General features: G+C 44.8%; 1 protein-coding gene across 1 annotated transcript in view; it reads left to right on the top strand.

The window, feature by feature from the left end:
- Positions 1–27,299, top strand: part of LOC146861006 (chaperone Ric-8A-like) — a 150,751-nt gene extending 123,452 nt beyond the window's left edge. Inside the window, exon 10 of the mRNA XM_085644963.1 lies at positions 20,567–27,299. Within this exon, the coding sequence (XP_085501089.1) occupies positions 20,567–20,687 (121 nt within the window). The 3' untranslated portion in view covers positions 20,688–27,299. The remainder of the gene's footprint in view (positions 1–20,566) is intronic.
- The last annotated feature ends 228 nt before the right edge of the window (positions 27,300–27,527 follow it).

The following is a 27,527-nucleotide window of genomic DNA, read 5'->3' as shown; positions in this document are numbered from 1 at the left end:
GTTGTGGCATGTTCCCCACATTGATATACCTCCCATTAAAAAATGGTCCTAGGTGGCACTCCAACTCAATGCTTTTGTATTGGAGGTTGGTTTAAGAGCTGCTAACGGTCGCACTAGATCAGACAAAATGGGTGCAAATACTTTCAATCAGACTAACAACATTTGTCGTACATATAATTTTTTGATTGACATAAGGTTATGGCCCAGTTTGCTCGTAGCTCTGGATGAAGGCAAGCTTGAATTAATTAAGTGACATTTATTGATTAGTACAGCAGAGGTCCAAAGTTTAACTAACAATTCAGGGGGGCTGATAGAGATTCTGGCCTGCCACTCTCGCCTCTTTGAGCAGTTGGCTAGATCTTTTATCGTACCAATGCGCAGATCCAATCCCGGAACTAAGCCAAGATCTCTTTGCTTGGTTTAATCAGGAATGTAGAGGCCTTAGACACCAACTATCTCAGGTGATTAGAATGAGGAATCTAGGCATAGTAAGGGAGTTGAGGAGATTCTATAAGTTGGCCCAGGTGAGGGCTAAAAGGGAGTGGGACGACAATCAATGGTGCCTAATCAGGGAGGCCTGTGCTAGGAAAGATTTGCAGAAGTTTTGGCTCCTAGTTACCAGGGGGGATGCCAATAGGCCATTACCTCAGTCCACTAATATTCTTATCAGAGCCTGGTATGACCACTTTTCCCTAACATATTCAAGGCCATGTGCACTTGCCCTACAAGATCCCACCCCTGAGTTCATCCATGTTACAGCTAAGGATTTTTTCCCTAAAAGTGATATTAAGTCCTGTGTCAATTCAATTGCAAGGGCAAAAGAGCCCGAACCAGATGGTATTCCGGGCAACCCATTTGCATATGACAGCAAGAACTTGGACTAGTGATATTTTGGCCCTATCTAATGCGATAGCAGAGGGTGCCCAAATACCTAATTCTTGGAAGAGAGCCGAGGTTATCCCTGTGTCCAAAAAAGGTGAAAGATCTTCACCTTGTAACTACAGACCTATCAGTCTTATGGACTGTGTCCAAAAGGTGTTCGTTCGTGCACCCCTTGGAAAGATTCAGGACTGGCTTAGCAAACATAATATTTTGATCCTCTTTCAAGCTGGTTTTAGACAAAAAACAAGCACCATTGATCAGGTGTTTTGTTTTTCTCTTTTGACTTGGAAGACTATGGTACTTGGCCGTGTGAGTCTTTACCTAGCCTTTATCGACCTAAAGACTGCCTTCGATCTTGTACCTAGGAACAAGCTCTGGCATGTCTTAAAAGAGATGGGTCTTCCTATGGAGATTTTATCACTAGTAATTCGCTTCCATGATGCACATTTTGCTAGAATTCGATGGGTTTGCCAAGGCCAGCTTATTGGTCCAATAAAAGTAAATAGGGGGGTACAACATGGTTGCGTATTGACGCCTACACTCTTTTCCTTTTATGTGAATGATGTTGTCCATATTCTCTCTGAGGCCCCTGCAGATGCTCCGACTCGGGGATAGGAGGGGGACAAAAGTGGTAACCTTACTGTTTGTAGATGATACGTTGCTTGTATCCAAAACTCCAGGAGGACTTCAGCTGCTTCTAAACCGCTTTAAAGCTTTTTGTGATTCTCGAGGATTAGAGGTTAATATTTTAAAGACGAAGCTTTTGTTGCTTAACCATCACAAATCTTTTAGAGGCAAACTAACCTTAGGAGGGGTGCCTTTGAAAAGAATGAGTAACTTTGATTATCTGGGTATCACTCTTTCGAAGATATGTCATGGAAGCCACACATAGCTAAGCAGACCCTGAAGCATAGACAATCAGTAGGGGTTCTGTTAAAAGAACATGGCACCTACTTCGGCATATTAGTGGCAGCTCAACTCCAGATTTATGATGCCAAAGCAGTAGGTTCAGCTCTTCATGAAGCTGAACTCTGGGGTTTTGAAGGGATGGATGCCCTCTTGAATTCAGAAAATAGGTTTTTTAGGGCCCCTAGTACGCCACTTCACTTGTTAAAGCTGGGTCTGGGTAGAGTTCCTATTACAGAAAGGGCTAAGCTACGCCCTTTACTGTTCTGGTTGCATTAAGCTCTACTCCCGAGTTGCTGCTGTATGCCATTGCTCTCATGGAAGTTAACGTACTTTACCATTTTAAGAAGATAGGCTGGTTCCGCAATGTGAAATCTCTCCTAACTGCAATAGGTTTAACGGGTTACTGGGATGTAAAGGATCCAGCATTACTTCCCAGTAAAGATCTGGTTAAGAAGCAGTACTGGGATTGGGTAGCGCGCGCTTCGTTTCCCAATCCTTCATGGGGCCGTTTAACTAAGGAGTTTATGGATTTTAAAATGAACAGCTCATATGAACAGTATTTAGATATTATCATGATATCTCATGACCGGAAACTTTATATGCAGTTTAGATTTAGTTCCCTGCCTCTGAACTCTTTCAAATGTTCCTGGCAGCAGCCTTTTGCGACCTCCCAGAATTGTCCCAATTGTGCTTTTGCAGTCGATTGCCCAGGTGTTTTTTGTCTGTTTGATCTACTCCCACCAGAGAGCAATTTGGCTCAAACCAATTTGCAAGCATCTGGGTACACGCAATTGTGGTGAAGCTCTTTGCATTCTTAGATCGGACTCCAGTCTGGCGATTGCTTGCTCAGTTGCAAAGTTTTTGGACCGTATGTGGGCTATTAGAAGGAATTTGTTGAAGGAGTGAGCCAGTTGTGCATTTTGTTTTTAACCCTTCGAGAAAAAAAATGATTATGCTATTTGCACATAACTTAATGATTAACATCAAAATGATCATCAGTGTAGTGCATTCTTAGATCAAGGGCACCTTAGTGGGCCATGTTGTCCATTTTGGAATATCATAGGTTTTTGTTGCCTTGGACCTAATTTGTGTACCAAAGATGTTATTAGTTGCAAAGAAAGTTTAGATCAAGGTTTGATTGATATATTTACTAGGCTATTAATGTATTTGCCGGTTATGAATTGTATTGTACTCGTACTTTTATGGTAGGTGATGCATAACATAGCTCTCTTCGCATGTGTGGTTTCTTTCCGGACCAGATAAATTGAAAGATTTCAGCTTGTAATTTGGCAAGCATTCCTTTTGGATGGGTGAGAGGTAGTGTTTGGAATAAATAGAGTACCTTGGGAAGTATAGTCATTTTGACCGCAGCGATTCGGCCTAACCAAGATATCTGAGGGTATTTCCAGTTGGTCACTTCTAACCTGCCAGTATAGGGTTTGATAGTTTATTGATGACGTCTGTTGGGGGGCAGGCGCCAGTTTAATTCCCAAGTAAGGGAGCGCAGCAGATTGCCATTGAATAGGGTACTGCGATTTTAAGTGTGACACTAATTCTTGGTGTATCGAGAGGCCTAACATCCGTGATTTTTCTACATTGACTCGAAAGCCTGAGACCCATTCAAACTCCTTCAGTTCCTCTAGAAGGGCTGGCAAAGTGAAGGCGGGTTTATCCACGGTGAGCAATATATCGTCTGCATACAGACTTATTTTGCGATGCTCCCCACAAAAGACGGCACCAGTAATGCGGGTATTGTCTCTTACACACTGAGCTAGGGGTTCCATACATAGAACAAATAAGAGAGGGGATAACGAACAAACTTGTTGAGTACCTCTACCTATCTCAAAGGGATCTGAGATATGGCCATTCACCCGCACTGATGCCATGGGGAGATAAGAACAATTCATAATTTGCGTCTTAAATTTTTTGCCTAGGCTAAAATGTGTTATAAAAACCACAATAAGGGGGCCTGAGGAGGTTTAATGGACCAGCAAGGGCAAACTCCCCAATCTATATGATATCTAACACACAAAGAGCCCTCGGGTCCGGGGTCACACCGGGCGAGTATATGAGTGGAAACAACTATGCTGGGAAGGGGGCGTCCCTTTTAAGGACGGTTTCCCTCACACACCAGAGGTGTCATGCTTCATCATCGGGATACCTCCTCGCGTCACAAACCTAGTCGTGGCGCGAGCTACAACCCCCTCGCTGTGAGGGAGGAGCTCAGGGATGTTTTCAAAGAGGGTGGGTATTCATAAAACCCAATGTGAGCGTAGTGTGTGGTGAAGGGAATGCAGTGCTATCTGAACAGTGATTAGAACTAGTTACGAGGTTAGCTAGACATAGTTTATTATTGCTACCTGATGCTAGGATTAAAAACAAGTAGTGGGTAGTGTAAATGCCGACATTAGAGGCAGTTGCACTAGAAAGTAATCGACATGTTTCAGCCTAGTGATTGTTACGACGTCTTGCTGTTGGGGGCAGAAGGTGTTGGATTTACAATCAAACACCTTCCCTGCTGTTGCACAAACTGGAGTAGGAATAGTAAATTATACTATTTCTAAGTCCAGCGCGCCCCCTACAGCAAGTCCTTGTAACGACTTCCGATGTAATCGTATGCGATGCAACAACGCGGTCATTGTAATGACCGCGTTGTAATGGCATGGATGTATTGCATGCGAACTAACGTCATATATTCATCCCAGGGACCACGGCCTACTCCTAAATGTTTTTTTTTAACATTTAGAAAGGGGACCTTTTCACGTTTGTAAATGAGCTACCACTTCCTGTGCAGTTGCAAGCCATTTATACATAATAACATAAGGAATCGCAAATTGTAAGGGACACCCTAAACATGCCCCTTCCAATTTGCGGTTTGGTATACACTCGAAAACCTATTTGTGGTTCATAACATGGTGCTGAATCACAATTTGGTCTTTGCACATACCAAAAGATATTTTGTTGTAGCAAAGCTCGGTGTTTGCAAGCACAAATTCGCATTGTACATGAGGCTCAAAGTTTGGAATAACAATTTATACTTTCAGAGCCCACCACGGGATGGCGGGATTCTGCACAGTGTGAACTAACAACGGAAACAATCAATACAAGAATGGTTACAGACAGTGGCGTAGCTAGCCTTATGGCCGCCCGTGACGATCCCTTCTTTTGCCGCCCGCGACAACCCCATTGAAGAGGGGTGGAGCTGGTGAGATTCGGCAGCGGTTGCTGCCCTGCGTCAGCCGAAATGTAGAGGGGGGAGATTACCGCATCTGAGACAGCAGGTAGGAGCAGGATGAGTCCGCCGCCCCCAAAACTCGTGCCACCTGTGGTGGACCGCCCCCCGTCCCCCCTAGATACGCCCCTGGTTACAGATAAGTAACATTTGTCTTACAGTCTGTGAAATCCTTCAAAGAGATACAGATGAAAGGAGTAGGTTACTTCATTGCAGAGAGGTGCATTTGTGGAGGAATGCCCCAGGGGATGAGTGAGGGCTCACTGAGGAGACATGCAATGTTCTGATACACTTTTACATTGTGTAGTAGAAAGCCTAGACTTTTAAGCACTTAGAAACGACATAAGTGTGGGCTGAAGCGGTGTCTACAAAAAGTTTTGTTTAGACAATCTGTGTAGCACGCAGAGACGCTTGGACTTATGGGAGTATACATCAACTCGGATCGATCAGTGTAACAGAACAAGCTTTATGCTTGAGGGAAGATAAAGAAATTGAGCACATATATGCACATGATAAATCGGCTCATATATGCTCACGATAAGAGGAAGAAGAATCAGCTTGGTTAGCATGCCAGATCTGTGAATTATGTAAGGGTGACATGAGGTGTTGGGCCTCCCTGGCACACAATGAACCAGCTTTCAATGCACGTACCTTTGTAGCTTGTGGAAGTGCTGAAAGCTTATTAAGCCAACCATATAGCTTTTAGAAAAAAAATGGTAGTTTAAGAGTCTGCGTGTTCATAGTCATTTTATCTCTTTGAAGCTTTGCTGCAGATGCACAAACTCTTCTTCTTTCCAGGCCAATTTATTAATCTGATGTCACACAAAAGAACACAGTATTGCCAAGGGTGTAGAGGCATGGCAGAGTGCATTTAGAGAAGCATGCCCTGAATAGCTATGCCTTGTGATTTCATCAGAATATTCGTTTTTAGCCAAGGATTACATAAAAGGACAAACAAAACGTTCCATCAGCAAAAAAACTGTGAAGATCGCTTTTCTCTACCAGGACTCTGCGAGTTTATAAATAAGACATCCCATGTGAATGGTGCCATTATAGAAGCTGGTGAATGAATGTACTTTGTTTGGCATACAAGTAAAATCAAACGTGATCATAGATGCATTTTCCCAGCGAGCTTTTGAAGAGTATGTGGCTTGTGTTTTGAATATTGATGTCGGTGCTTATGGCTCAGGTGTAGTGACAGCGCCTTCCCAGGACCTTGAGCCAGGAAGTGGGACAATATTAAATCATAGAAAAAATACACTCTGGCGGTGTGCCTGAAGTGTGTTGTAAATATGCGTTTGATCTGCACTCATCAGTTACATAAAATACGGTAATACTGTCAGAATTCAAACTTTTTTAAATGTATTAGATTTTATCAAGTTGTATCATGTACAAAATGACTCAAATAGTTAATGAATGCAACCATAAGAGAAAACAAGCAGATTAAAAGCACAATATCCTTAGAAAAAGTTAAAGAGAGCTTAGGTAACAGTACCACAGAACTACAACCAATCCACAATCTCAATGCATTGGGCCCACAGTATATCAGTTCTCAGGAACAGGAGCTGCAAGGACTGTGAGGTATGTGTCACCCTGGTCGATAGGCTTCGCTCTAATCGATCGGTCAGTTCAGCCAGGGATGGGGGGGGTTAACCACACATGGGTACCTACACTTTGGAGAGGCGTACTTACCATGTATCGGGAGATTGGGATGGGGTGCTATTGACTTCCACAGGGCTCGTGCGGAAGCAAGATAAGGGATAAAGAGGGGTTAAATGTCTACCAGGCGGGAACCCTGAGACAGTAGTTCCCAGTATTCTGTTAGTTGTTCTTGGCAGTAAGTCACATCATGCAGCCAGCTATTCACTCAGGGCAGCGTCCCCAGTGCATTGCGACCTGTTGCCGGGCCCAAAGTGATAAAATTGCGGTCAAGCGTCGGACCCCATCAGGAACGACTCTGACATATATCCCAAGAGAGCAATCAGCGGGGACCTATGTGGCCGGTGGTCAGTGATTGAGGCAATGGCATCATAGACAGCTCAGCTGCAGGCCACACCCAGGCCAAATGGAGGAAGGAAGCACCACCGTGTCTGCAACTGCAGCAGCGAGCATCATTCTAGCGCCCCATGCGGTGCAACTGAGCAGGGTTGTGATACATTTGGTGGAGAAATTTAATGTGGATTAAGCGCAGTTGGTAGTTGGGGGAGAGTGGTTATGTCAACTCACAGCAATATCGCCAATTTGCAGTAATGAGTGGGGGATCGAGTATGCCCTAGGGAGGCATATGGGCACCTTACATTGCATGACTTTGTACAGGTGGATCCATTTCCGCTGTGAAGGGTTGGTCAGAGTCCTATCCAGTGCATGACATGTAGGAGGCACAGCTGGGAATGTGTCATGCAGGGCACGAATCGCAGCTCTGAATCTAAAGTACATGACAATGTCTAGCGGAGTGTGCTGCGGCACTGCAACTATGTGCTGTGCTGTGAGAAATCGGACCTCTGGGTATAAATCACCCTGCGTAAGGAGGCACCTCTGGGTCAAATGGTGGAATACCTCCTCAACGTCCACCGCCGGAAGTTGCGGATGGCCATCGAGCAAAACTTAGGGGGGGGAGTAGGCGATGCTCAAGCGGGTCTGGAGTTGCATTCTATCCAATGCTCAAACCGTGCATGCAACAGTGTCTAGTTCGGCCCGGGGTGGTGGGCAGGCAAGTATGGTGCAGTGTTCAATGGGCATGCGGCCGTGGCGGAGACCTCGATGGCCAGATGGCGTTGGGTGCATTCCAAAGTGTGCCTATTGCGCTTGTGCACAATAACAATAACGTTCCATGCCAGGGACGCACAGTCCGCCTTGCTCGAAGGGAAGAGCTAGCGTTTCCTAGGAGACCCTTGGATGCTTGCCAGCAAAACAACACATTTATGCTATTCCTGAATGCTGACATGTAGATTATATTTGAGCATACGCAGGAGTACCTCCGTGTGCTATTGCCCACGATGCAGCTACATCATAGAATACCAATTAATGTCATTGCTATCTACTGCATACTCCAAAAACACATCATAGCGATACAGTCTTAACAGGAGCTTACGTGCATGCACCAGGTACATCCAGTGCGTAACCGGTTAGATCGTACCGGCAAATCACTTTTTAATAGGAAAAATACCTTAAATGATTGTAAAATGCACATATCGATCACTAGTGAATTTCAACAAAGCATATTTTTCCCAAAATATTCTAAACATAACTAAAATTTAAAACATCTAAAGAAACATCTGCCGCCCACTAATCTCAGTTAGCTTTAACCACCCAGGACCGTACATTAATACGCATTGTCAGTACACTTCCACGCATCCGTACACCAAATGAATAGTAGACACAATACTGATAGCAGGACAGAGCTGTCATTGATGAGGAGGGTCTGTGTGTCTGGGGATTGAGGGGGGGGCATATGAGGAGTCATCCGTGACAGACTAAGGGAAGCAGCATAAATCTACTCTATAGGCTCAGAGCCGTGCAACTTCCCATTGCTGGGTAGTGGGGGACTAGGTAAGGCAGTCGAGGATTGACTAACAGGGTGGCACCTGGTACTGTCGAATTATCAGTCTGGAAGGCGACTAGCAATTCCTCCCAATCATGTGCAATGGGACATTTACGAAGCCCAGCTATCTCCTCTCTATGCAGTGCTGCGCTTTCAGCCTGAGCCCACACTGTGAATGAACGCCTCCAGCTAGTTACCTCCGGGGGGACTGCATCTTTCCATTTCTTGGTTATGAGACGCTTTGCAGTGATGAGACCTAGGTCTCGAAATTTCGAAGTAACTCTATTTTTCTTAGATCTGACATACAGCCCCAAAAGGCATACCTCCCATGATAGTGGCATATCTGTGTTTGTCCGTGAAGCTAGGGTTGTAACTACCACACGCCAATAATGCTGAAGAGATGCACAAGTCCACAGCATGTGAAGCAAATCTGCATCCACATGCTGACAACGGGGACATGCGGAGGTGGTGATGTGGAAGTATCTATTAATCATGTCAGGCGAGAGATACGCCCTTTGTATAACGTATGTTTGAATGAGCTTGAACCTCGAATTTCTGGGTATGTTCCTAGTACTCTCCAATATAGCATCCCATTCCTTGTCCGTCCAAGGTCGGCCTCTGTCAGCCTCCCATCTGACTTTAAGCCGTGTCATTGGCTTCAGTCTGTGTGTGAGAAGCGCTTCTACCAGCCAGTGTACCATATGTGAAGCAGTCTGTCATGGATGTAAACGGAAAATTAAGTGATTTAGAACAGTTTATGTGGATACCAGTAACACCACCAAACTGGAGCACCTCATGGATCACTGGGGATATATTGTCTCATGGGTCACGCAAGTATAGGATGACATTGTCTCCGTACATGGAGAGTAGGACACTTCTAGTGTGGAAGGCAAGCCACCTGCCTGCATGGTGCTGTCTCAGGTGGGCCACCAAGGGTTTCATCGCGATGGTGAAAAGGATAGATGAGAAGCTGCAACCCTGTCTGGTGCCCCTGGTGATAGGAGTAACATTTATCATTGAGAGGGGGCAATAGGAGTCACAATGGTTGGAAGTTTTCCCAGGTTTCAGAATAGTGATGATCACCACCTCACCCAATGTGAGGGGCAAATGCCCCAGCCTTAGAGACTCATCATATACCACCACGAGGTGTTGAATCTGGGCATATTCTCTATAAGAAGCAGTTGTCAGGGCATACAGTCCAGGCGCTATATCTCTAGGCATGCTCTGTATCGCCTATGTCTTCGGCCAAGAACGGGACATTGATGTACTGCCGATGCACATGGTCGATCCAAAGAAGCTGAATAGAGTCCAACAATTAATCTAATCGTGCTGGGTCATATGTAATCTTGGAGGTGTAGACGTCAGTGTAAAAGGTCGTCATAGTGTGCTTAAGACCTTCTGGATCTGAGTGGGAAACCTGCTGGTCATCAAGCAGTTCGGTTATGTAGTTGCTAGCCCAGGCCAGCACCCACCTGCTCTGTCACCCTCCCATTACCACCGGACTGTGGCCTCTTTGCTAAGATAATGGCCTCCTGCTGTGCCTCCTTCTCATACTTGCCAAGCTTCCATTTGATGGGAGGCGAGAGTGCTCAGATCCCTCAGGAGGAAGAAGACAAACTTGAGGGATTGAATATCAGATTCAAGCTTTGTAAGATGCGTTTGGGTTGCCCTCAGCACCCCAGCCTGCTTGACAATACACATACGACAAATGTAAGCCTTAAAGGCCTCTCATAGTGTAGCAGCAAATGCCACAGATTGTGAATTAAAGTAAAAATATTCTACAATATTTGATATAACCTCGTCACAAAATGTCCTGTCGCAGAGAGCATTGTCAGGGACTTACCAAGTGAGGGAGGGAGCGCACTTGTCAGGGATTGTGAGTTCAAGAAAGACTAGGGTGTGATCTGAGAGTGTGCACGAGAGATGCACGATGGACCTCAGCCAGGGAGCCACATCCAGGGTCACCAGCCAGAGGCTGATTCGAGACCAGGTGTTATGTGTAGATCCTGTACAAGTTCTTTCGCAATCCAGGGGGTGGACGCGCAACCACAGGTCAATAAGCCCATAGTCATCCATTGTAAGGCTCAGTTGAGCAGCCACTGCAGGATTCGGCTGTCTTGTGTCGCTGGATATGGAACGTTAAAATCGCCTCCCCTCAAGACCTTGGCAGGCCCGCATTGGCTTTGCCAGAGGTCTGCAAAGAAAGCGGGCCTATCAATGTTCGGCCCATAGACAGTGACCAGCGTGAGAGGTCTGCTCATGAGTCTACCAATTTATAATATTGTATCTACCCTGCGTGTCGCACAGGCATGTGGTTCTGTGCCACTGTAGTCCTTTCCATATGAGAATGTCAACTCCGCGAGCATAATTAGAATATACTGCAGCATGTGTCTCTGCAAGCCAGCATGAAGGCGGGGATGAGACACACTGGTGAGGAGGATCTCTGCAAGAAGCAAACATCGGCGCAAGTAAGTGTGCACTTGGCAAGACTTGCGCTGATCATTCAATCCGCGTACGTTCTAGTTTGAACATCTAAGGTCAGTCATTGGCGTGAGAACGCTGGGTGTAGAGATTATGTGAAGGGCGCTGGAAGCTGCTTTGTTGTTAACCAGAACAGATATATGTTTTTTCAATCTGTTTTGTTTTTATCCTATGTATCAGTATGGGGAAACACTGTATGTTCATATCTGTGGTGTATATCTGGTTCCATAATGTGTTTTTAATTATGCAATTTTGTACTATGGAAAAAAGAAAGTAATTTTATGCTTTAATAAAATGACAACTATGCACACGCTTGAGACACAATGTTTATGACTTAAAGATCCTAGTATTGTCAGTCCATGAAGCATCACCCGCCACCCAAACAGTACTCAGTGTGGGGTGGGCAGCCACTCCAGCCAGTACCAAAGAACGTTGCCCCACAGCCCCAGGTGGCAGCTGGCAATAGTAGGCCAACCGCCTCAACTGCCCCGCCTGGCAGGGCAAGCCGTCTTGCCACCTCCGCCGGGGAGCAGCACCCCACATGGACAACACACAGGCCTTGGCTTGCTGCTGACATGCCCCAGGGGAGGGGCAATGAAGCATAGTCCAGCTGCAGTCCAGCCATCCCAGACGGTGAGCGGGTGGGCCCAAGACACAGCAGCTGGATCCCACAAGGCCACACCGCTGTAGGCAGGCTGTCCTGCCCAGGGGGTTGAGTCTCTAGTACCCCAGCATCAGGCATGGCCCCAAAGCCAGCTCCATCTCATCTCAGCTGACTTGGGGTGCCCTCCACAAGCGTGGCCGCCGAGTGTTTAAGGGCCATGAGCCCTCTGGAGTAGGATTGTAGTGGATTGTGGTTGGCCGGCAGAGCCAGGTTGGATAGCGGACATCTTGCTGCGATGCTCTCTCTTGCGCCCCCTGAACTCAACCTTTTAAACTAATAAAATAATTGACTCCTGAGTGCATTCCTCCCTTATTGGTCTTTGGTGAAGTACATCTCACTTCACATAATTAAAACAAACAAACAATTAGGAAACAGCACCTGTGAGTTTCTGGGGAAGTATATACTATCATAATAGATACCATTTAGTGCAAATTTCCACAACAATATTTGTTGACAACAATGTTAAATCATACGAAAATTACATTTCTTCATCAGTTAACTGGAGGACAACTGCAGTCTATCTAGCAAACCGTGCTTTGGAAGTACCATCAGAAGATTAAAATCACGCATTGTGAAACATAAGAGCAATAGAAAACAAAGACAACAATTACACCACAGCATACCAGAGGAATTGCAATTTAGAGCATACCCCAGAAAATCAGGAGTGGAGACTGGGAACTCTGTTTGAGGCAAAAGGAGACAAGCTGGATATAGTTGTAGACTTGAAATCTATACTGAACAAGGATTGTGACCTTTGTATTTTTATGTTCATTTTTAATGCTATAAGTATATCAATAGATATAGACTGAATGGTTGTAGGAAATCCTCATTTGCTGCGTCATCAACGCAGATTTTTTGCCTTTTTCTGGATTCTATAGTTGTGCTGGATTTAGAACTCCACCCCTGCTAACCAAAAGTAAAGTTCCTGTGCTCCCCCTTTTAACATTGTCAAAATGGCATACTCCTAATTGGTATATTACAGTGTCTAAAAGTCACTATTATATCGTACAAAATAAGCCTTGCTTTGAACAAGAATTGCCCAACACTCTTATATGCTTAAGTAATACCCTTTGTCTGAGGGTAGTGCAATCTTGAGGTTGGGGCCAACTGCACCTTTTCAAAATTCCAGGTTTACAGATTAGTGTAGAGTGCACCCACCCAACAATTCTGAGTCTGATAATAAGCCTGTGCAATCACATAAGGAATTCTTTTGTAAGTGAAATTTCACAAAATTGACTTTTTCTTTTTCATAAGGTTGCTTTTATGTTTTTTAAGTGTTCTCATAAGTTATATAACTTACTGAACAATGTTGATATCATGACTTATTCCACATTATGTATTCCAATGTTGGTTCATCGATATAATATGCAAGATGTGTTCTGATTGTATCACGTACATTCAGGATATGCCAACACCTGTTTCGCCCCCACATGTGGCTAGGAATTCCTGGGGCTTTTTCGAGGCTGTAATGTTAAGGGAATCATGAGTATATATTCTTCTGTCTTGTGATGTATCCACCTCCTTGCTTGAAAAGAATGTTATCTTAGTGATACCCTTTGTCCATATCCGTTTATTTAGTGAACGTATTAGAAGTGACAGTAAAGTCTAGTTTCAGTGTGCTGTTTAAGATTAATTTACTTTAGTTAAGAGAGGCACTGGTATACGAGTATTTAAAAACGTGTGTACCTTCCAAATAACGATGTAAACATTGTTCAATATTAGTGAAACTTATGAGAACTCTTTTGAGAACACCTATGAGAATACCTAAGAAGAATAACAGTGACCTTATGAAAAAAGAAAAGCCTAGTTTTGTCAAATTTTACTTGAAAAGAATTCCTTTTGTGATTGCACAGGATTATTAACAGATTTTGAATATGTGGGTGGGTACACTCTACACTCATCTGTGAACTTCAAAATATACCTTGAGTCTGAAATTTTAAATGCCACTAATGGACAGCACTATCTACTGTGCCATCAACTATAGCCTGAGTGCAAATATGGTTTCCAGCCTATCCTATGTCTACCATACTGCAACCTATCTAAATAAACTCCTTTAGACAGGTAAAAACCCTGTTTTTAAATATTAGGCACCCATATGTAGGGATTGTAAACAACAAGGCAGGGTGCATGGCATTTAAAAGTAGTACATCTAGAAATTTAAAGTTAATGTGTCCTTATAGTGACTAGCACTCAAAAGCTATTTTAACACTAAGAAGGCTGGCTGGCCCATAGAGAAATAGTGGGAAGCCAATATTAAATGCTAATGCTGTGTATTGGGAAAGTGACCAGCTACAAAAATAATCAAACTACTATTTTTAATAGTTATTAAAAATCAAATTCAACAGTGAAGTTGGTCTTTTAACAAATGTTAGGTTAATTAGTATGATCCACTGCCAAGTCTCAGCCTAAGCTCACATTTGAATATGTGTGAAAATGGTGTGAAATGTCTAACAGAGCAAACAATAGACTGACCTGAATGGGCATAGATGACTCCTCTAATCTCCACAGAATATTCAGGGTGTGGGCTGCGAGTCTTCTTTTGACAGCACAGTGTCAAATCCTGCTTGACAGGTCTGTTTAGCCAGCCCCATGTAACACCTGGGCACACTTGAAGGGGAGAAAATAGGATGCCAAGGCAAATCTTGTGTATCCACTATATGATTTCTGAAGGCCCATGCTTTTGTTCTACCAGACTTCTGTCTCTGGGTTGGTTGAGTGTACAGTGCTTGCCTCAAACTGGATTTCCATAGTATCTCCCCACACCCCCCCAGCCATCAGGGCCCACGTTGAGGTTAAGTGGGAACTAAGATTTTCCCCATCTCGAAAATGCCCACGTCTTGGCATGTTGGGTTTGTTTCCTGTAAAGCAGCCAGAAACTACTAAAACAGTGGATAAGATTTGACCATGGAACTTTTACCCCCATTGGTTTGGGCAGGCCCAGGAGTCACCCCATCATTCTAGCTGGTTCTAAGCATAAATTTGGCTCCCACTTAAGAACACTTTCTGGACCTGTGGAAGATCAGTAGAGGACTGAGGCTGCTGTCTGTGACCTGAGTGGATCCCTGAAGGATTGGACCGGCTCCCTTTTTTACCCAAGAAAACAAAGTGGACTCCAGGTGTCAGTTGGCTGACCTCCTGTGTGGCTACAGAGGGACAACAATCTGCAAGAGGCCTTTTCCTGGAACTACCCAGCTGACCAGTGGCAACAGATCCTGATTGTTTCTGTTGAACACCCTTTGAGTAACTAAGTCCCTCCCCTGAGGTTCTGGGTGGCGGGGTGGCTTTAACAGTGTACTCCTGGATGAATTGGAAGTTAAAAGACCAAGCCAGATGACAAAATCATTGACCAGGATGAACCTGGTTGGTGTATCCGACATTTGCTCCGTTTTGATAAGCCTCAAATGGCACCTAGCTACCAGTTTATTGTGACCATTGACTAACATTGTTGCCGTGTGCTTTTTGGCATTATTTCTATATAAGAGCCAGATGGGGTGCCCATGGACTTATTTAAGGAGGACCCTGGATTTGGGTCACCGGTACTTACTTCTGTCTTTAATATGGTTTGCAGCGAAGGAATATTACCTTCTTGGAGCCTATCAATCGTACCTATCTTTAAAATGGGCAATGCCAACGACCCTAGGTGCTACCGACCAATATCCCTGCTTGACTCCACCACTAAAATAATTAGTAGAGTGGTTTTAGATCGACTTTTACTGTGGAGATGAGAGAATAGCATCATATTGCGTGTTCAATATGTTTCCCAAAGGACCTAGGATATATTGAGCAGTGTTTAAAATTAAATCTCATCTTGGCCAAATATAAATATGCAAGGGGCATCCCAATCCATCTTGCATTTATGGACCTATTAAGCACCTTTGATTGCGTAAAAAGGTCGAAACTGTGGGAAATCCTTGAACTTATGGGTCTTGAGGCAGACCTGGTGTCTTTTCTTAGACTTCTACACCGAGATCTCATAGCCTCAGTAAGAATTGGGGAAAGCCGAGAGTATACTTCTCTATTTAAAGTCAATCGAGGAGTACCCCAAGGTTGCGTACTCGCCCCCATCCTCTTTTTATTATATAATAATGATTTGGAGAGGACACTAGATGTTGCTGGAGCAGATGTACCGCTTGTTGAAAATACAGCTGTGCCCGCCTTATTATGTGCGGATGACGCGGTGCTGCTTGCTTTAACGGCAAACCATATGAAGATATTACTCAGTAACCATGTGAAATTCATGAAGGGTCTTGACTTGGAAACAAATTACTCCAAAACGTTTGTTATGGTGTGCGGTCTTAGGAGCACAAAAAACTAGTACCCAAACGATTGAAGGGAAAACATTTGACAGGGTATCCTCTTTTCCGTATTTTGGCTTGGATTTCGATGATGCTTGCACATGGTCCATGTGTCTTAGAAGTAGAATAACCTGATTTTCTTGTGCGGTCTGCACCATTTACTCTCTTGCTGCTTGCATTGGTAGAAAGCCATTGGTCCCATTAATAGAAATGAATAAAAGAAAATACCTTGCAACCTTGACGTATGGCATGCGTGTATGGGGTTACAGGGATGTTGCTGCCATCCAAGTCGAGGGAAATAGATTTTGCATCCGCCTGTTGGGGGTTTCTCCCTCGAGGCCCCACTTTCCCCTACACCAAGAATTAGGCCGTGAGTATGTTCAGGACCTTATCGGTGCCGCCCCTGCAGCCCTTTGGTGTTCCCTTTGGTCAAATAAGGAAGCTGAGCTCAACTGTGCAGTTGTTAGAGATTGTCTTGCTTGCAACCATGGATTGAACATTCCATGGCTAAAGTATATATGAGGTACCACTTCGGCTCTGGGTTGGAAGTATCACCAAGAAGGACAAAAGCTGGTCCCAGGAATGCTTTTCTACTCACAAACAGGCCTCTAAGGAGGCTGTGGAAGTGGTGAAGCCGTCTGTAAGAGATTATTGTTTGGTTCAGATGACAGCCAGGATCACCCCATACCTATTATTTGTGCAGAACGTGTAGGAATGCAACTTACTGACTCGTATTAAGTTACGAATGATACGCTGGATGTTGTGGTTTCCCTTGGGGCAATACTCTCCAAATGATATTTGAATTTACCCGTGTGATGAGCAATCAAACCAGACCTTATTACACTTAGTTTTCTTTTGTAACTTTATCTCCCTTGCACCAGGAAATTTCTATTGCCTCTGTTGCGCAGACACAAATTTACTAAGTGCAAAACTGCTTTGCTCTTCTTACAGCAGCTAAATGGCCAAAATACCTGTTATTTGGTTGGCTGGTTTTTGAGAGGCATTTTACTTGTGAGAAAGGCAATGTTTTTTTTAAAATAGATGTTATTAATTGTATTCTTCGTTACATCAGCTTAGTACATAATCATAGGGCAAATTGTTTGGTTTCACATTAGTTTTCTCACATTTCACTTTGTTCCTTTGTTACATCAACAAGTCATATGTGTTCTCAAGTAATAATGCACTAATAACAAAAACAACCCCAGTTCCCCTTTCCCTCACCGCGAATCACCTATTGTTGGCTCTTCTTGAGTTAAGATGGGTGAAAAGTGTTAGCAGTTCTCTAGTCGTGTGTGTGCAGGGTGGGGTGGTTCCAGCGTGGTATGTTGGGCAATATTCGTGCGATAGTTGGTATTTCAGTGCATATTAATAATGATTGGCGTGTCCGCGTCAGGGGATTCCACCCTATGTGGTTTCTGACTCATCGTCTGGGGGCTCTGGTTCTGGATATTCTAGGTCGTGTACCAATGCCTCGCAATCCCTTGGTATTTCTATATTTCATAGCCCTCTTTTAGCCACCCGCATCATCACTCGACCCTCGCAGCTCGCCCACCTGAGGAACTCCCTGCGCCTGTTGCTATTCTAGGGCCCTCTCTCACTTTCCAATTTTTGGGTACTTCCCTCTTAGCCAACGTGTACGCCAGGTCACTGGAATCCGCTTGTAACCTTTACTTTGGCCGAATGTGGGAACCAACCCAGTAAGCAGCGTGCTGGAGTGTATGTTAGTTCTTTGTCTATGACCTCGCCCACTGGTTGTACCACTTGTGTCCAGAATTCTTGTGAGAAAGGCAATGTTATTCTGAACAATATATGCTCAGTTCTACTTGTACCTTATATCCTGGCTTTTGTGATTGTATTGTATTACATGATTTCACGTTTTTAGAACAGGTCTTTTTTTTATGGCTTTTGTAGCTGGTATGTATTCTATTTCTATTGATACATTTTAAAAATGTAAATTATTTGATTGGTTTTATAACAATCGTGTGTGTTTTAAATCATGTACGTCTTTTATGATCAGCCGGGAATTGATCGAATAAAGATTATTTGATGATATTTAAGACTTTAAAAATTCTTATCTCCTCTTCCCCATATTGAATTTCTAATTCGGTTTGAGATTTTTATTGTTTGGTATTTTGATTTTATTGCCGTTTTGGAGCTGCATAAATACTTGAATGTTCTGGGGCACACACATGACACTGCAAAACTATTAAAGTATCTTAGATAACTAGATCATTTATGGTGTTTTTCTCTGACAGCAGCAGAGATGGGAGGAAGGCAGTCATTAACCTACATGGGTTTTTAGGTCTTGCTTGATGATGCAACTGTCATCGACCTTGTAACTTACACCCATATTATTCTATAGTACTGTGCTTCTACACAAACATGTATTCATTCCTGATCTATTTGTCATGCTTCACATTACCATAAAACATTCTTTTAAAGTCAGGCCTATTGGCATTGCCCCACCGGCATCAGTGCTGAAAGTCAAGGTTGACAAATACCAAGGTTGTCTAGTCTTTATTTCACCTCGTGTCTCTTTTATTCACCAATATACTATCTCTATCCCTATATTACACTTTCTTAGGTTCCTTTTTACCCTGGCTCCTCCCTTTGACACAGCTTTTCCAACTTTTTCTTCCTCCTTCTTCCTCCCTTTCTGCTTTTCTGCTTTTGTTGGGTCAAAGTCCCTAAAAAAAGTGCTGGTGGGCTCCACCTGAAAACACTGGCTCAGACTAAGCACTAATAACTTCGATTATTCATTGCTACAATCTGAAAATGAGAAAATGTGTATGTGTTTTACTCTTGTGTATAATACAGCAACATAAAACTTACACTACCAATATTGTTCACTGCTGTTATGCATGTCTTTGCTCACCCACAATTGACTCTCTTAACGGCGACTGCTAATTGCTTTAGTTGTGATTTCCAAACTACATACAAAACAGGTCAATTATGTTTACCTGCTTTCACCTTAACTCATGTGGCACTAACCTAAAACTCAGACTGTAACCCACCCCGTTAGAGTTGTATATTTCAGATAAACTTGACTAACGCATTACTTCTTCTTCAGGATGTTCAGGCAACTTATTTGGCCAAACTTAAACCAAGGTCTCTGCTCTATTTGTATCCTAAAAAAGAGAGACCGCCAATCATGACAGACTGCTCAACTTAGTGGTTATCATTTTCTATGTATGCCAAAAATCATATACCTGGAATCTCTCTTAAGTGACTATAGATCAAGTATCTTTCCAAACATACAGATTCTGTTTATTGTCAATGTTTAACTATCCTTAACATTACGGCCATGCTCTATTTGATTATTGGTATGTCTTTTGAAGAAGATACTCACTAGTCACTACCATCATTCCAGGGAATGCTGTGTATAGTCTGAGTGATCTCATCAATACTCATTTTCCTACCCTTCTTTCTGACAACTTACAATCTAGGATTGTTACAGTGGTGGTTCATATGTTTTCTACTGTGCCTCGAAGATACACTATTCTAAATCTTTCTAATTGAGAAGATGTTTTTCAACAAGAACTGATCACACACACCATGTGAACATTTTACAAAGATGAGATCCTTGGGTATCACATTATGAGCCTAAACGCTACGAATCTCCATGCACACATACACAAGCCGAGTGTGTTTCACTGCCAACTGTTCAAATGGACTAGCAAGAAACGATGACTGAAGATGAGGACTGAGTGAACACAATTGCTAATGTTGTGCATGCCAGAAGGTGTGGATGCTGAGCAAGTGCTCAAATAGTTGGTGATACACACAACTGTACAGCAATACACACAGTGGGATGACTGAAGGTCGAAGGACCACAGTATTTCATACAAGATTCAACCATTTGTGAAGTGTCTGAATTGTCTTGTAAAGGGCACATTTTGATGAGTAATATTCATTGTGAACCACTAGTGGCTATTGCTAGTATACTTTTGGATGTTGTCAATTATGGACGTACACCTAGGCATAACATTAGCCATGCACAAACTCAAAGGAGATGTAGTATTTGTTCTCTGGCAAAAAAAAACATTTAACAAACCATAATATGACTACAGCTAAGAATAGTTTTGCAGCAGCTCATTGTGAATTGGTGCTCCACAATTATTACTGGAAGGCCAGAAATATGCCCTAGTGTTAATAGACTACTGATCCAAGCCGTCTGCAGACAGCCGTTTGTCACTTGCAGTGCCAAAATATTTTTCAGCCGCCTTAGCTGTTGACAGTAGGGTACATTACACATCAAAGGTCATGGCAGATTTCAGGTAAATTAGTTTTCTAGTTGCCCAGGCTTTATTGAAATAACACAACCTATCAAACCAGTCAAGGGTGATTGCAGTTTTGAAACTGTGAATCCCCTGGCTTCCTCGTCTCCAATTAGAAGCAACGGAAAGATGTCTGAATTTGGAAAGTTGGTTGTAAAGACTAAAGGCCAAAAGGACAGTAACTATGGATAGAGAAAATAAAATGTTTAATCATGAGAGAGAAAAGCAATGAACTGTGTAAATAAAGCTACGCTCTAAATTTGTCTTTCTTCCCCTCTCCCACAGGCAGTGTGTTATCCAACCGATGGCCGTGGGTCCTGATGGGAAACTGACCCCGATGAATGAAGTCATGCACAGAATGGCGGATCGGAGATCATCGTCATCCTCTGGTTCAGATATGAAATGAGCGCCCCCTAGGACCAACCAGCACTTTTAGAACTTGATGTGGCTGGATTGAACAAGTTGCTTACTTTTGGTAAGCCTCTTTCTGGTGGATACTTGGCCTACATCAGATTCCTCACCCTAGACTGCAAAATATACTCAGGAGGTTTAACGGCGATGCTCCTGCGCAGAGGTAGGTGGCCCTGTGCGGCTCCACAACAACTTTGTTCCACCCTGGAAGTGACGAACTGAGCCACATATAAGCGCCACACCTGCATGCTGATGTCAGTTTCTTTCTTGACTCTGTCCGTACCCTTGGATGTAGATCCCAGCAATAATCAGCAATATCAGTGTATAGATTCCTTGAGTGTGACCTTTTTGGTTCAGAAATGACAGTCCACAGCACATAAGGAGGTAAGGTAGTGAGGAATCTGTGGTTAGCTAGCATATCCTCTAGAAAGAGCGTTTCTATTGGTAAATAACTTGTTCTAACCACAGATTCCTCACCTTTTGAATAGATACTAAAGCGAAACCTTCTAAAGGAGGTGGGCCTTTGGAATGACGCCTGCAGGACGGAATGGGCAAAATGCCCTTCTTGTCGGAGATGACTGTCAAGGCAAAAGTGATTTGTGAATGTGTGTACAACCGCCCACGTCACAGCCAGACAGATGTCAAGTAAAGGCACTCCATGTGCCAGCAAGGTTATAGCAGTCCCGGACCTGGTGAAATGGGCCCTTAACCCCTCCAGAGGTTATACTTGGATAACAGTTAGCAAATCTTGACGCAGAGGACTATCCACGTTGATTAAGTCCTTTCCTGTACTTGTTTGTCTATTTTTGCCACAGAGAATCCCACATAGAGCTGATTGTCCACCTGATGGTTTTTGGTGCATTTGATGCAGAAGCTCTTTTAGAGTGCAGCTGAGTGAATAGAGCATCTTGTCTCCTCTTTTGAGGGGCGAGGTGGCGCAAATAACACTGGAAGAGTGATGGATTTCCGCACATGAAAAGCAGTAACCACCTTAGGAAAAAAGCTGTCAAAGTCCAAAGCACCACTCTGTCTGGGAAAAAGGTGGTATAAGGTGGCAGCACCAACAGCTTCTGTAGTTCACGAACATGATGAGTCATAGTCACCATAACCAGAAACACCATCTTCACAGTCTGGAAACAAAATGGGCAGCTGTGCATGGGCTTGAATCGCAAGCGCATGAAGAAAATGAGAACCAAATTGAAATCCACATGTGGAGGAAACATGAGTCAAACCTTTAGAAACTCTCATCACAGTGGGTGATTTGAACAGGGAGGGTTGGCCGAGTAAATGTAAAAAGGCCAAAAGAGCCAACAGACAACCTTTAATGGTGACTAATGCAAGTCCTTGCTGGGCCAAGATAAGACAAACAATAGGAAATCCTTCAGTTTAAATCAGTACTCTAGGTGCCACACCAGGCTGCAAACGTTTCCCAGCATTAGGTGTGTACACTTGGTAGAGGACGCTTAGCAGCAAGAATGACATCCACTACTTAGGGGGGGGGGGATATGGAATGCTATCAATTGCTGAAGCACAATCTCCATGCATGGATGTAGAACCCTGCCCTCCTGCTAGGACAGGTGATCCTTCCAAAGCGGTAGCCTGATCAGAGGATAGGTGCTCACGTCCAGAAGTTCTAGGACCATACTCTCCTTGCTTAATCTGGAGCCACTACGATGAATTGGGCTGGTCATTCCTGATCTTCAGGACCTTATGCAGAAGAAGTGCTCTCCATGCCACTGGAATCAAGCTATCCTGGCTGATGAGGGGTGAAACCCCGAAACCGGTCCTAGGAGGCTTGTTTCCAGTCCAGGGCGGACCTGGCCTGGCAGTTCGGGCTGGACTGTTCCCATAGGGCACAGGGTCAAGAGTGATTTGCATATGGCTGGGTCCAAACTGGAATGGCATGGTGAGCAAAAAAACGATGGATTTAGGCCCAGATCTCTGAACTGGGGTGAATGTATGACATTGTTCTGCATTATGTCCATCAATAGTTCTTTTTGCATTGGTGGAAAGGAGTACAGTAGTCCCGCGCCTCACTCTATATGGAATGCGTCTCCAAGAGAGAACATTCTTGGAAATGTCAGAATGCAAATGTTTTGACATTGCAGGTTCTCTTCAGTGGCAAAAAAATCTAGACTAGGTTCTCCCCATTGTTGGAAGATTCCCAATGCCACTTCGGAGTATAACTAACATTCATGATCCTTCAGGTGCCTCTTTGCTGAACACAAGCCCCAGTACCCAAACCCATCCTGCTTGATGCTGTGCTACTTGTCGGTGGTGTTGTCATTGAGAACCTGCACCAGCCTCCTTTTGATCGATGGTAGGAAGGCATTCAGCACCAGGCAAATTGCCTGCAACTCCAACAAGTTAACAGGTTGATGTGAAGACGAATCTCCACCAGAGACCAGAGTCCTCTGATCTCCACCTCTCCCAGATGACCTGTCAATTCCAATACTGGTGAATCTAGCATCGCCGTCAGCTGTGGGTGAGGCAGAGAGAGGAATCTGCTGACGGTCCATTTGTGGTTGAGCCGCCAATGCAGGTAATTTACAATCTCCTCAGAAACCTGTATGGAATCCAGTAGGTTCCCCTGGTGCTTGACCTACTGAGACTTAAGCTTCCACTGCAGAGCTTGCATATGCCACCTGGCATGAGCAACTGGCAGGATAGAGGATACCAAGAGGCCCAGAATCCACAGACCCACACTCATGAGACCCATGACCAGGGCTAAAACATCTGGATCATTGCCTGAATGTCCTGGACTCGTGTGGTGGAAGGAAGGCCTGAAACTGCACTGTATCCAGATGGCTCCAATTAAGGGAAGCCTCTGCCAAGGAGTCGGTGGGACTTTGGCATGTTGGTCATGAACCACAACAATGTTAGTAGGTTCGCTCTCATCTGGAGCTGGTCTTCGACTGCCTGTGGGGCCTTCGAGAGCCAGTCATTGAGGTTGGGGAAAACTGGAGTTTCCAACCTCCTGAGGATTGCTGCAACCACTGTGATCACTTTTGTGAACCCCTGAGTGAAGTTGGTGAGACTGAAGGGGAGCACAACAAATTGGCAATGCTCATGGCCCATCTTGAGCTGCAAATAGCATCTATGAGACTGCAGGATGGGTACATGATTATAAGCATCCTGCAGCTCAAAATCCACTATCCAGTGGCCTGGATCCTGGGGATACAGAACCTGGGCCAGTGTGAGCATTCTGAATTTGTTTGTCCCAAAAAGGCATTTAGAGGGCAGCGATCTAAAATAGGATGAAGGCCTTTGTTCTTCTTTGGCACAAGGAAATAATGGGTGTAACCGCCGGTCCCTGCTTCCCGGGCTGAGACACTCTCTATGGCTCCTTTCACCAAAAGGACTCGTTTTTTTGCTAACTGTGTCGGCACACCAATCTATCGCCGGGGTTGTAATCTATCAACCCCGGGGCAGCCAGACAATTTTTCGAATCAATTGGTCATGCTATAGCCCCTATTGCTGCCAAATACAAGCATTGCCTGGTACTTGGAGATTTTAATATCCATATGGATCAACCTGGAGAACCTGAGCCTTCGAGGTTGTGTGAATCACTGGGTATCTTCAACCTGGCCCCCTATGTCTTTTTGTCTACTCATGAAAAAGGCCACATCTTAGACCAGATATTTTCAACGGCCAGTATGGAAATGGAAGTGCCTCTCCCCATAAAATGGTCGGATCATTTTTGGCTTACTTTCAGAGTCCCTAACAAAATCTAGCAGGCCTCTAACATATTGCAGGCCCGTCTGAATAGTCTTAGGCCTTTTAATAAGTTCACGGCAGAGGCACTGGATAGTGCACTCAGTCTACACCCTATACCGTTCAATGGAATGTTGGAGAGCGATGTACTATCCTTGGAGAACTGGTTACAGCTCAGCTCGTTGGAGTTGGCCCCTCCGACGACCCGGGCAGCTAATGCCAGTAGGGCCTCAGCGCCATGGTTTATGGAGGCACTTCGGAAAAGTAAAAGCGCATGTAAATGTCTTGAGAGAATATGGCGGAAGAATTTTAATCCCTTGGACAAAGCCACTTATAAACAGGTCTTGAACGTTCATTACTCCAAGGACCGCGACGAAAAGAAACTCTTCCCATCCACCAAAGTTGAACAGGCGGGGAACAAAAAGTAAGGAATTGTTTAAAATTGTTAAAGACTTTACATCCCCGAATGCTATGAACAGCCCATTTATCCCGACCAGCGACTGGACTAACAGTTTAGCGCACTATTTCTTTGAGAAGATTAAAAACATCCAAGATTCTTTTAAGGAGCTGCCTCGGGTTGAGGTGCCAAATACAGCTTCTCCTCCCAGAGTTAACTGTACTTTAGGTGCGTCCCTCTTACAATTCCCGCCTATCCCACTAGTTAAATCTCTCGAGATAATGAAGGCTTTAAAATCCGGTTCCCCTGTGGACCCTTGTCCAGCGCGAGTACTGGCGTCAATCGCTGAAGTGATTAACCCAGCGGTGAACTGAGTTCTGAATTCCTCCTTGTCGGAGGGTATAATGCCTGAGAGCTGGAAACACGCTAGAATTCTCCCACTGTTAAAAAAACCTACAGCAGACCCTCTGATAGCATGCAACTATAGGCCAATTTCACTGCTGCCTTTCTTTTCCAAAGTTTTGGAGAAATATGTAAACATAGTTACTACGGAGTATATGGAGGCTAACATATTACATCCAAGTCAGTCAGGGTTCAGAGGAAACTTCAGTACTGAGATGGCCTTACTAGAAGTCTCTGAAACTATCAAAACTACTGTGGATAGTGGGAGCAATGCTGTACTGGTGCTATTAGACCTGTTTGCGGCCTTTGATACCATGCCCCATGACCAACTCCTGGAAAGACTTCAGGACGGTGGTATTGGTGGCACGGTTCTCAAATGGTACACTTCCTTTTTAAGCGGCCGCCAGCAAACTGTATGGTCCCCCCCCTTTCTTGGCCCCTATGATCCCCCATGAAAGTAGGAGTTCCCCAGGGCTCAATTCTAAGTCCGGCCCTGTTTAATATGTATATGGCCCCCCTTGCACTCTTAGCGGAGAAATACGGCACTAAAATTGTATCTTACGCTGATGACATGCAACTTCTGTTCACCAGCGAGAAGGGCACCATGTTCAGAGGCAGTGAGATAAACATCTGCCTAACGGATGTGTTTTCCTGGCTCACATTGAACCAATTAAAGTGTAATCCCGAAAAGTTGGAAATTATTTTTTGGGGTTCCAATTCGAGTGAGAAGTGGCGCCAGTGGTGGCCACTGAACATGTCCCCTCCGAAGTCCTCTGTTACCACAGTAAAAAACCTTGGGGTGAAGTTGGATTTGGACATGTCCATGAAGACCCAAATTCAAACTGTGGCCGGCACCTGCTTTGGGCTTTTACAAAAATGCTGAAGAACTTCCTCCCCTCTCAGTCCCCCTCAAAGTGCAGGCCCTGATTGCATCAAGGCTGGACTACGCAAACATTCTGTATCTAGGCTTACCGGAATATCTTTTAGGTCGCCTGCAGGTGATTCAGAACCTGGTGGCCAGAGCCATTCTGATGGTAAGACCCAGGGCTCACATGACCCCCCACTTAAAATCACTTCATTGGCTTCCAGTGCGCAAGAGGGTTCACTTTACCCTGGCCTTTAAGGCCCTACACAACTCAGGGGCCCTTTACAATAGGAAAAGGATCCAGCACTACGCCCCTCAACAAACGTTAAGGTCCTCGATGCAGTTTCTGGTGACCATTCCTAGGTTCTCCCATTCTCGCATGGGTGGCATCCCGCTTGTGGAACGGACCACCACCTTCTCTTAGACAGACATATGACTTAGGTGTGTTCAGGAGGAAATTAAAAACCTGGCTATTTCAATGGTATTACTAGCTAGCTGCTGTGAGCTCACTCTGCCTGTTTTAACGGTCTTTAGCGCCGGGACACTCCGGAAGCAGGCTGGACAAGTGTTCATCTGAAAGGTGTTTGGATGTATGAGGGAGATGTGGGTTGAAAATAAATTGTAGGGCATAGCCTCTCTTGGAGATTTGGAGGACTCACCTGAGGGATGTTATATTTTGCCAGCCATGGAGGAAATATTCGATCCTACATCCCACAGTGTGGCCGCTTGCTGCTAAGGGCAAACGAAAGCGGTTTGGTGGCAGATGCCTCAGTGACAGGGGAATGTCTGTCCCTGGTGACCTAGACATTCCATGCTGGATCCCCGTCCTGACCCCGAAAGGACTAGGCTGCCTGATGTGGGGGTGGTGGTCTTTGTGTGGGTGGCTTGCCAGGCCACAGGAGTTGCTTTGAAAGGATCAAAACTGATGAGCAAACTGTCTCCCAGGGGTAGACGGGCCTAGGGAACGCAATGTCACACTGCTTTCTGTAAATTTGGGGTCTTCAAACTGGGGGGTGCGCTCCCCTAGGCAGGCTTTAAGTGATATCAGGGGGTGCACCAGGCTCTGGCCAAAAGAAGCATTATGCTGATAAAAGCACTTTGTTTTCCGTGAAAAAAAATTAGCAGCTGTAAGTCACTCTTTAACCCCTTCCCCGCTCATGACGGAACCACTCCGTCATGAGCCACGGTTGCGCTGTGCTCATGACGGAGTGGCTCCGTCATGCTGCGGCCGTTGGCAGCCGCTCCGCCCACGCGGCGCTAATTCCCCGCCTGTGCGGGCGATTAGCGCAGTGGGCGGAGACGTGACGGAACCACTCCGTCATGAGCACAGCTCAACCGTGACTCGTGACGGAGTGGTTCCGTCACGAGCACAGCGGACCCGCAACTGCCCCCAAACCCCCCCAGCGCCGCGGCGGAATTCCTGCCGCGGCAAAGGGGTTGATGGGCTATCAGTAACA

This window comes from Triturus cristatus, chromosome 3_1 (genome assembly GCF_964204655.1).
Source record: "Triturus cristatus chromosome 3_1, aTriCri1.1, whole genome shotgun sequence".
Classification (NCBI taxonomy): Eukaryota; Metazoa; Chordata; class Amphibia; order Caudata; family Salamandridae; genus Triturus; species Triturus cristatus.
Note: the sequence above shows the minus strand (reverse complement) of the source record. Positions and strands in the feature narration are given on the sequence as shown.